The following is a 10261-nucleotide window of genomic DNA, read 5'->3' on the forward strand; positions in this document are numbered from 1 at the left end:
CCCCCCCCGTCACCCTCTTTCCCCCCCCCCCCGTCACCCTCTTCCCCCCCCCCGTCACCCTCTTCCCCCCCCCCGTCACCCTCTTCCCCCCCCCCGTCACCCTCTTTCCCCCCCCCCGTCACCCTCTTCCCCCCCCCCCGTCACCCTCTTCCCCCCCCCCCCCCGTCACCCTCTTCCCCCCCCCCGTCACCCTCTTCCCCCCCGTCACCCTCTTTCCCCCCCCCGTCACCCTCTTTCCCCCCCCCCCCCGTCACCCTCTTTCCCCCCCCCGTCACCCTCTCCCCCCCCCCCCCCGTCACCCTCTTCCCCCCCCCCGTCACCCTCTTCCCCCCCCCCCGTCACCCTCTTTCCCCCCCCCCCCCCCGTCACCCTCTTTCCCCCCCCCCCGTCACCCTCTTCCCCCCCCCCCCCGTCACCCTCTTCTCCCCCCCCCCCCCCCCCCCGGTCACCCTCTCCCCCCCCCCCCCATCACCCTCTTCCCCCCCCCCCGTCACCCTCTCTCCCCCCCCCCCCCCCCCCCCCCCGTCACCCTCTCTCCCCCCCCCCCCCCCGTCACCCTCTCCCCCCCCCCCCCCCCCCGTCACCCTCTTTCCCCCGTCACCCCCCCCCCCCCGGTCACCCTCTCTCTCTCTTCCCCCCCCCCCCCCCCCGTCACCCTCTCCTCCCGTCATCCTCTCTTCCCCCCCCCCCAATCACCCTCTCTCTCCCCCCCCCCCCCATCACCCTCTCTTCCCCTGTCAACCTCTCTCTCCCCCCCCCCCCCCGTCACCCCTCTCTTCTCCCACCCCGTCACCCTCTTCCCCCCCCGTCACCCTCTCTCTCTCTCCCCCCCCCCCCCCCCCCCCCGTCACCCTCTCTTCCCCCCCCCCCCCCGTCACCCTCTCTCTCTCTCTCTCCCCCCCCCCGTCACCCTCTCTCCCCCCCCCCCCGTCACCCTCTCTTCTTCCCCCCCCCCCCCCGTCACCCTCTCTTCTCCCCCCCCCCCCCCCCCCCCCCCGGTTACCCCCCTCTTCTCCTCCCCCCCCCCCCCCCCGTCACCCCCTCTTCCCCCCCCCGTCACCCTCTCTCTCCCCCCCCCCCCCCCGTCACCCTCTCTTCCCCCCCTCCATCACCCTCTCTTCCCCCCCTCCATCACCCTCTCTTCCGTCACCCTCTCTTCTCCCCCCCAGTCACCCTCTCTTCTCCCCCCCAGTCACCCTCTCTTCTCCCCCCCAGTCACCCTCTCTTCTCCCCCCCAGTCACCCTCTCTTCTCCCCCCCCCCCCCCCCCAGTCACCCTCTCTTCTCCCCCCCACCCCCGTCACCCTCTCTGCTTTCTCCCCCCCCCCCCCCCGTCACCCTCTTCTCCCCCCCCGTCACCCTCTCTTCTCCCCCCCCCCCCCCGTCACCCTCTCTTTCCCCCCCCCCCCGTCACCCTCTTCCCCCCCCCCCAGTCACCCTCTCTTCTCCCCCCCAGTCACCCTCTCTTCTCCCCCCCCAGTCACCCTCTCTTCTCCCCCCCCCCCCCCAGTCACCCTCTCTTCTCCCCCCCACCCCCGTCACCCTCTCTGCTTTCCCCCCCCCCCCCCGTTACCCTCTTCTCCCCCCCGTCACCCTCTCTTCTCCCCCCCCCCCCCCCGTCACCCTCTCTTTCCCCCCCCCCCCCCCGTCACCCTCCTCTTCCCCCCCCCCCCCCGTCACCCTCTCTTCCCCCCCCCCCGTCACCCTCACTTCCCCCCCCCCCGTCACCCTCTCTTTCCCCCCCCCCCCCGTCACCCTCTCTTCCCCCCCCCCCCCCCCGTCACCCTCTCTGCTTTCCCCCCCCCCCCCCCCCCGTCACCCTCTTCTCCCCCCCGTCACCCTCTCTTCTCCCCCCCCCCCCCCGTCACCCTCTCTTTCCCCCCCCCCCCCCCGTCACCCTCTTCCCCCCCCCCAGTCACCCTCTCTTCTCCCCCCCAGTCACCCTCTCTTCTCCCCCCCCAGTCACCCTCTCTTCTCCCCCCCCCCCCCCAGTCACCCTCTCTTCTCCCCCCCACCCCCGTCACCCTCTCTGCTTTCCCCCCCCCCCCCCGTTACCCTCTTCTCCCCCCCGTCACCCTCTCTTCTCCCCCCCCCCCCCCCGTCACCCTCTCTTTCCCCCCCCCCCCCCCGTCACCCTCTCTTCCCCCCCCCCCCCCCCGTCACCCTCTCTTCCCCCCCCCCCGTCACCCTCTCTTCCCCCCCCCCCCCGTCACCCTCTCTTTCCCCCCCCCCCCCCGTCACCCTCTCTTCCCCCCCCCCCCCCGTCACCCTCTCTTCCCCCCCCCCCCCCCCCCCCCCCCCCGTCACCCTCTCTTCCCCCCCCCCCCCCCCTCTCTTCCCACCCCGGCACCCTCCCTCTCTCTCCCCCCCCCCCCCGTCACGCTCCCTTTCTCCCCCCCCCCCCCCCCTCCCTCCCGTCACCCTCTCCCTCCCGTCACTCTTTCTCCCCCCCGTCACTCTTTCTCCCCCACTCCCGTCACTCTTTCCCCCCCCCCCCCCCCCCCCGTCACCCTCTTCTCCCCCCCCCCTCCCCCGTCACCCTCCTCCCGTCACCCTCCCCCTCCTCCCGTCACCCTCCTCCCTTCACCCCTCCCCCTTGTCACCCTCTCTTTCCACCCCCTCGTCACTCTCTTACCCCCCTCTCGTCACCCTCTCTTTCTCTTCTCTCCCCCCCCCCCCCTCCCCCCCCCCCCCCCCCCCGGTCACCCTCCCTCTTCTCTCTCCCCCCCCCCCCCTTCCCGTCACTCTCCACCCGTCACCCTCCCTCCCCCCTCCGTCACCCTCACTCCCCCCCCCCCCCCCCCCCCCGTCACCCTCACTCCCCCCCCGTCACCCACCCCCCTCCCCCCCGTCACCCTCCCTCCTCTCTCCCCCCCCCGTCACCCTGCCCCCCCCCCCCCCCCGCGGTCACCCTCTCTCTCTCCCCCCGTCACCCTCTCTCTCTCCCTCCCGTCACTCTTCCCCCCCCCCCCCCCCCGTCACCCTCTCTTCTCCCCCCCCCCCCCCGTCACCCTCTCTTCCCCCCCCCCCCCCCGTCACCCTCTCTTCCCCCCCCCCCGTCACCCTCTCTTCCCCCCCCCCGTCACCCTCTCTTCCCCCCCCCCCCCCCACCCTCTCTTCCCACCCCGGCATCCTCCCTCTCTCTCCCCCCCCCCCCCGTCACGCTCCCTTTCTCCCCCCCCCTCCCTCCCGTCACCCTCTCCCTCCCGTCACTCTTTCTCCCCCCCCGTCACTCTTTCTCCCCCACTCCCGTCACTCTTCCCCCCCCCCCCCTCCCGTCACCCTCTTCTCCTCCCCCGTCACCCCTCCCCCCTCCTCCCGTCACCCTCCCCCTCCTCCCGTCACCCTCCTCCCGTCACCCTCCCCCTTGTCACCCTCTCTTTCCACCCCCTCGTCACTCTCTTACCCCCCTCTCGTCAGCCTCTCTTTCTCTTCTCTCCCCCCCCCCCCGGTCACCCTCCCTCTTCTCTCTCCCCCCCCCCCCTTCCCGTCACTCTCCACCCGTCACCCCTCCCTCCCCCTCCGTCACCCTCACTCCCCCCCCCCCCCCCCCCCCCCCCGTCACCCTCACTCCCCCCCCGTCACCCACACCCCCTCCCCCCCGTCACCCTCCCTCCTCTCTCCCCCCCCCCGTCACCCTGCCCCCCCCCCCCCCCGCGGTCACCCTCTCTCTCCCCCCCCCCCCCGTAACCCTCTCTCTCTCTCCCCCGTCACCCTCGTCGCCCTCCCTCCCCCCCTCGTCGCCCTCCCTCCCCCCCTCGTCGCCCTCCCCTCCCCCCCCCCCTCGTCGCCCTCCCTCCCCCCCCTCGTCGCCCTCCCTCCCCCCCCTCGTCGCCCTCCCTCCCCCCCCTCGTCGCCCTCCCTCCCTCCCCCCCCCGTCACCCTCCCTCTTCCCCCCCCCGTCACCCTCTTCCCCCCCCCGTCACCCTCTTCCCCCCCCGTCACCCTCTTCCCCCCCCCCGTCACCCTCTCCCCCCCCCCGTCACCCTCTTCTCCCCCCCCCCCCCTCGTAACCCCCCGTCCCCCCCTTTCTCTTCCCCCCCCCCCTCCCGAGCGCTCGCCGCACATTCTGCCATCCCACCCCCGATCGGTTACCTCATTCTCTCTTTCCCCCCCCCCCAAATCGTTTCCCCCCCAGCAAGAGTTGCCCAGCCAGCTTCCGTTATCCTCACCGACAAATCCGAAAGCCCGACACCCCCCATACGCACTCCATAGGTGCCCCCAGCCAACACTCTTCTCTCCCTCTCCTCTCTCTCCTACCCCTCCCCTCCCCCCCCCTTCTCTCCCCCCCCTTCTCTCCCCCCCCCTTCTCTCCCCCCCCCTTCTCTCCCCCCCCCCTTCTCTCCCCCCCCTTCTCTCCCCCCCCTTCTCTCCCCCCCCTTCTCTCCCCCCCCTTCTCTCCCCCCCCCTTCTCCTCCCCCCCCCTTCTCTCCCCCCCTTCTCTCCCCCCCCTTCTCTCCCCCCCCTTCCTCTCCCCCCCCTTCTCTCCCCCCCCTTCTCTCCCCCCCCCTTCTCTCCCCCCCCCCTTCTCTCCCCCCCCCCCCCTTCTCTCCCCCCCCCTTCTCTCCCCCCCCTTCTCTCCCCCCCCCTTCTCTCCCCCCCCTTCTCTCCCCCCCCCTTCTCTCCCCCCCCCCTTCTCCCCCCCCCCCTTCTCTCCCCCCCCTTCTCTCCCCCCCCTTCTCTCCCCCCCCCTTCTCTCCCCCCCCTTCTCTCCCCCCCCTTCTCTCCCCCCCCTTCTCTCCCCCCCCTTCTCTCCCCCCCCTTCTCTCCCCCCCCTTCTCTCCCCCCCCCTTCTCTCCCCCCCCTTCTCTCCCCCCCCTTCTCTCCCCCCCCCTCTTCTCTCCCCCCCTCTTCTCTCCCCCCCCTCTTCTCTCCCCCCCTCTTCTCTCTCCCCCCCCCTCTTCTCTCTCCCCCCCCTCTTCTCTCTCCCCCCCCCCTCTTCTCTCCCCCCCCCTCTTCTCTCCCCCCCCCTCTTCTCTCCCCCCCCTCTTCTCTCCCCCCCCCTCTTCTCTCCCCCCCCTCTTCTCTCCCCCCCCCTCTTCTCTCCCCCCCCCTCTTTCTCTCCCCCCCCCTCTTCTCTCCCCCCCCCTCTTCTCTCCCCCCCCTCTTCTCTCCCCCCTCTTCTCTCCCCCCCTCTTCTCTCCCCCCCTCTTCTCTCCCCCCCTCTTCTCTCCCCCCCTCTTCTCTCCCCCCCTCTTCTCTCCCCCCCTCTTCTCTCCCCCCCCTCTTCTCTCCCCCCCTCTTCTCTCTCTTCCCCCCCCCTCTTCTCTCTCTTCCCCCCCCCCCCTCTTCTCTTCCTCCCCCCTCTTCTCTCCCCCCCTCTTCTCTCCCCCCCATTTCTCTCTCTTCCCCCCCCCTCTTCTCTCTCTTCCCCCCCCTCCCCCTCTCTCTCTCTTCTCTCCCCCCCCCCCCCCACACACACACAGCTACACACTCTTCTCTCGGTTCCCCCACAGATATATTTCCTCCCCAAAACACTTCTTCCTCATATATTCAAGGTACACTCCTGGGAGCTGGGTGAAGTGAAAATAGGGAACGGTTGCATCAGGCAAATGACAGGGTGGTAAAGTGAGAACAAACCTGAATGCGCACAGTTTTTTATAAGAAACTGGCAGCTAATAGATACAGAAATCCGAAAGTCCCCTCTGTTTAAATCGTAATGGAATAGTAAGTGAAAGGGTAGGTTACTTGGGGGTCGAATAGATTCAGTAGATGGAGGGCATGACTGAGATAGTAAATTAGTGTAATACCAAATTCACTTTATACCTGCCTTTACGAAGAAAGGTGTTACTTCCAAAGTCATGGAGGAAAAAGTTCTGGATGGGTTACTGGAGATACTTGAAAGACTACTCAAAAGTTGCTGAGTCACCCGACTGGGTGGGTTGCACCTGTGGTGCAGAAATAATTAAAGGTTGGTAGATACTAGCTATGATCCCAATGCCTCTTGGATACAAGAGTGATGCCCTTATGTAAGGACATAGAACATAGAACAATACAGCGCAGTACAGGCCCTTCGGCCCACAATGTTGCACCGAAACAAAAAGCCATCTAACCTACACTATACTATTATCATCCCTATGCTTATCCAATAAACTTTTAAATGCCCTCAATGTTGGCGAGTTCACTACTGTTGCAGGTAGGGCATTCCACGGCCTCACCACTCTTTGCGTAAAGAACCTACCTCTGACCTCTGTCCTATATCTATTACCCCTCAGTTTAAAGCTATGTCCCCTCGTGCCAGCCATTTCCATCCGCGGGAGAAGGCTCTCACTGTCCACCCTATCCAACCCCCTGATCATTTTGTATGCCTCTATTAAGTCTCCTCTTAACCTTCTTCTCTCCAACGAAAACAACCTCAAGTCCATCAGCCTTTCCTCATAAGATTTTCCCTCCATACCAGGCAACATCCTGGTAAATCTCCTCTGCACCCGCTCCAAAGCCTCCACGTCCTTCCTATAATGCGGTGACCAGAACTGTACGCAATACTCCAAATGCGGCCGTACCAGAGTTTTGTACAGCTGCAACATATCCTCCTGACTCCGGAACTCAATCCCTCTACCAATAAAGGCCAACACTCCATAGGCCTTCTTCACAACCCTATCAACCTGGGTGGCAACTTTCAGGGATCTATGTACATGGACACCTAGATCCCTCTGCTCATCCACACTTCCAAGAACTTTACCATTAGCCAAATATTCCGCATTCCTGTTAATTCCTTCCAAAGTGAATCACCTCACACTTCTTATATCACCCTTATATCCAAGGTATATAACCTTTGTTCACTTATAGGGGCTAGAGATGAATCCACCCCTATTTGCCAATCAATTCAACCAGGAAAGCATGGAGATCATCTTCCAGGACAAAATCGTTACTTGGGCAAACCAGTACAGATTTGAGTGGTTAGGATCTGGAATGCACTGTCCTGAAGTGGTGGTGAGACGTTCAACCCTGGCTATCAAAATGGAATTGTGTAGGCAATTGGAGAGGGGGTTTAAGGTGGGAAGTTGGCCTAAGTGCTGTTGCTGGTTTTTTTTTTTGGGGGGGGGGGATGAGTACCAAATTGGATCACTGTTAAATTTCAGGTAATTGAATCAAAGTTTGTTTCATGTTCTTGCATCTTGTTGCAGACCCCTTTGCTGATGCAACTAAGGGTGACGACCTCCTCCCGGCAGGGACTGAAGAGTACATCCATATAAGAATTCAACAGCGTAACGGCAGGAAGACACTGACCACCGTCCAAGGCATCGCAGATGATTATGATAAAAAGAAACTTGTGAAAGCCTTTAAAAAGGTATATATTTTTTAATGGGCAAAAACTTGATATGGAAGTTAGTTTTGGACTTGCTCTACAGATCAAAAGGGTAATGTTGGAAATTCATTTGTGATGTATTTTATTTACCATTTCCTAATTACGGATGGACAGCTTTAACTTGATGTGCCTAAGACTATGCGGTCTATTTTTATCTCTTATGAAGGTATCCATTATGTGGTGAGCACAAGTGAAGCTCATTACACCATTCTTATGTTTCCAAATGATAGTGTACCTGGTTTCTTTCAACAACAAAAAAAGCTGAAAAATGTTGCTGACTTAAGAACAAAATGTTATGATAGGTAAGACCATAAGAGTCAGCTGTGCCCTTCAATCATGGCTGAGCTCTCCCCATTCTCCGAACCTGCTTACTGTCGGTGTGTGCTCTGGAGCTTGCAGGTATGAGTGGAAATAATGTTACGCTGCTTGTGCTTTTAAGTCCTGATCAACTGCTGACTGCTACCAACTTCATTATTTTTGTACACAGACTTTTCTGTACCTTTTTATCTGTTTGGGACATTTTATGTTAAAGGTGCTATCTGGTCATTCTAAACTTGGCTACTTACAGCTAAATTTATACGGCTGCCCTTGTGGCACGGTGGTGGCTCAGCCCAACCTTTACGTTGGGACTAAAATATCTAAACTAGACTATTGGGTGTATTTTAAACTGTGCCCTATACAAAGGATCATGATACGGAATATCTTGCTACTTGATCGCTTTAAAGTAAATGGAATAGTTGCCTGTTCAGTCAAAGTTACCACCTGGAATTGAGATTCTGTCCAACTGATCATTTTGTTTTCTTAGAAATTTGCCTGCAATGGTACTGTGATAGAACACCCTGAATACGGTGAGGTAATCCAACTTCAGGGTGACCAGCGAAAGAATATCTGCCAATTTCTCCTGGAGGTGAGGCAAAAGTTCAGTTTTTTCCCTGAGAAAATGAGTAAAGTTGTATATTTGACATAACTTGTAATCTACCTGCTGGGCCACTGAAATTGATTTATCCTGTGATGGGTTTAAAAAATAATTTCACTGAGTGGGAGCTGTATTTGCCAACTTTGTTTCAAGTACATGAAGGTCTTTAGTATGGCATTAATTACATTTGGAGAGATCGGATTCTGAAAATGCGGGCAGCATCGAAACATTTAATCCTTCGTACCATCTAGTAAATCCTTCCTAAAATGTAGTGCTCAGACTTGGACATACTACTCCAGATCGGGCCCATAGTTTTAAAAAAAATATAGGGTTGTAATATTTTATCTCTACTACACTTTCTTAGCACCATCATAAGTTTGTGTACATGCGCCCTTTTAAAATTGTACTAGTTAGTTTATATTGCCTCTTTATTCTTGCTACAAGAAAGCATTTCATATTTAATCTGCATTGTGTCCTTCTGAAGTCTAATATGATCCACCTGAATTATTTTGAATCTGCGCAAGTTTTTACCCAGGTCACCAATTTGAGAAGTGTTCCCAATATCAACCTTGAGGGCAACACTATACTTCCCTTCACTCCGGAAAAACAGCCATTCACCACTTTCTGTACTTTAGCCAAATTAATTTGTACAACCAGTGCCCCTTTTCCTTGGGCTTTAATTTTCCTTGCAAGCCAATCTGATATTTGTCATTTTTTGTGTGTTTAAGTTAAATCAACCAAGATTTTTTAAACTATTGGATCTGAGCTGCTGTTGAGAAAGTAATACCTGGAGAAATGGGAAATGCAGATATTAGTGTCTGGTGAAACGGCAGGGGACGATATTCAGTGATAAGGAGTGAGGTTGGCCAAAGACTCTGCTTCCATCAGTGAGAAAAGATCTAGCATGTCGGGTGGAATTGAGAATCAACTGAACCACCCTGGCCTTGAGAAACCATGACGTTTTACACCAGTGCATGCTCTAGATTGACAAATGTTCCCTGAATGCTCTGGATAGTGGTGAGGAAGCGTTGTCTTTGGGTTTCCCTGCTGGTCTTTCTGTGAAATTCTTGTGACTTGTTTAAAATAAGTTCCTTTCTTCTCCCCTCTATTACTGCCTTTGGAAGGAGTGCTATTAATTCAACCCTGAGCAAATGTTCCAGAGGAGTCCCAAAAGCAGCTGATCTGTGACAGGCCGTTGGCTCTTGCTATTGCACAGAATGTTGCCTTGCCGTGAATGTATTTGTGAAACAAATTTTAGTTTTCATCTCTTGTGGGTTTTGTACACCAGTTGTGAATTGCATCATGAATTCTTGATTCAACTTTTATGAGGATTCTTTAAGCCTGCCTGTATACAGTCTTTTACTTTTTTCTCTCAGGTTGGCATCGTGAAGGAGGAGCAGTTAAAGGTCCACGGCTTCTAAAAGATGTGCGTGACAGCTCTTGAAGTTTCCTGTTGTATGGCTGGTTCTTTTTATATTTGTTAGCTTATATACACACATATATTATGCAGGAATGAATTACTGCTGTGAATGGACTTCCTATGTGATTGGATCTTCAGAACTAAACTCCGATATGCATGACTACAGAAGAAGTGTGCTATTTAGGCTAGTAACTCATAAGAAAACTGCACTAAGATGGTAATGAAATGACAGACATATGTATATTTAGCACATTTCCAATGGAAATGTTTTAGTGCTAATTGTTCTACTTAAATTTTCCTGATTTTGAAGTTTCTTTGTTGTATTAAAACCATGTATGTTGTATAAGGCAATTAACAATAAACCAGCTATGTATTCTGAAGAGTGGTTTGTTCTGAATGGATTGATCAGTGGTTGGAAGTCTGAATTGTTTATCCTCATTTTTACTTCAGCGTGCACCTGTAATGTTTAAATTTGTAATTTGGACCATACTCCTAATTTCACAAGCTGGTTGCATTTTTTTCACTAATCGCCCATGCTCCCATTTTGGAGTTTTTTTTTTTTCCTGTTCTCTTTTCTGAAGTTGATTCTCAATCACATTGTTTCAATACTGCATTTT

The 10261-nt window shown here is 57.7% G+C and overlaps 1 protein-coding gene across 1 annotated transcript in view; it reads left to right on the plus strand.

Moving 5' to 3' along the window:
* LOC140425585 (eukaryotic translation initiation factor 1b) overlaps nucleotides 1-10024 on the plus strand; it is an 11579-nt gene extending 1555 nt beyond the window's left edge. Inside the window, exons 2-4 of the mRNA XM_072510048.1 lie at nucleotides 7127-7290; nucleotides 8114-8215; nucleotides 9601-10024. Of these exons, the coding sequence (XP_072366149.1) occupies nucleotides 7127-7290; nucleotides 8114-8215; nucleotides 9601-9645 (311 nt within the window). The 3' untranslated portion in view covers nucleotides 9646-10024. The remainder of the gene's footprint in view (nucleotides 1-7126; nucleotides 7291-8113; nucleotides 8216-9600) is intronic.
* Nucleotides 10025-10261: the final 237 nt, after the last annotated feature.

The sequence above is a fragment of the Scyliorhinus torazame genome, chromosome 6 (assembly GCF_047496885.1).
Source record: "Scyliorhinus torazame isolate Kashiwa2021f chromosome 6, sScyTor2.1, whole genome shotgun sequence".
Lineage (NCBI taxonomy): Eukaryota > Metazoa > Chordata > Chondrichthyes > Carcharhiniformes > Scyliorhinidae > Scyliorhinus > Scyliorhinus torazame.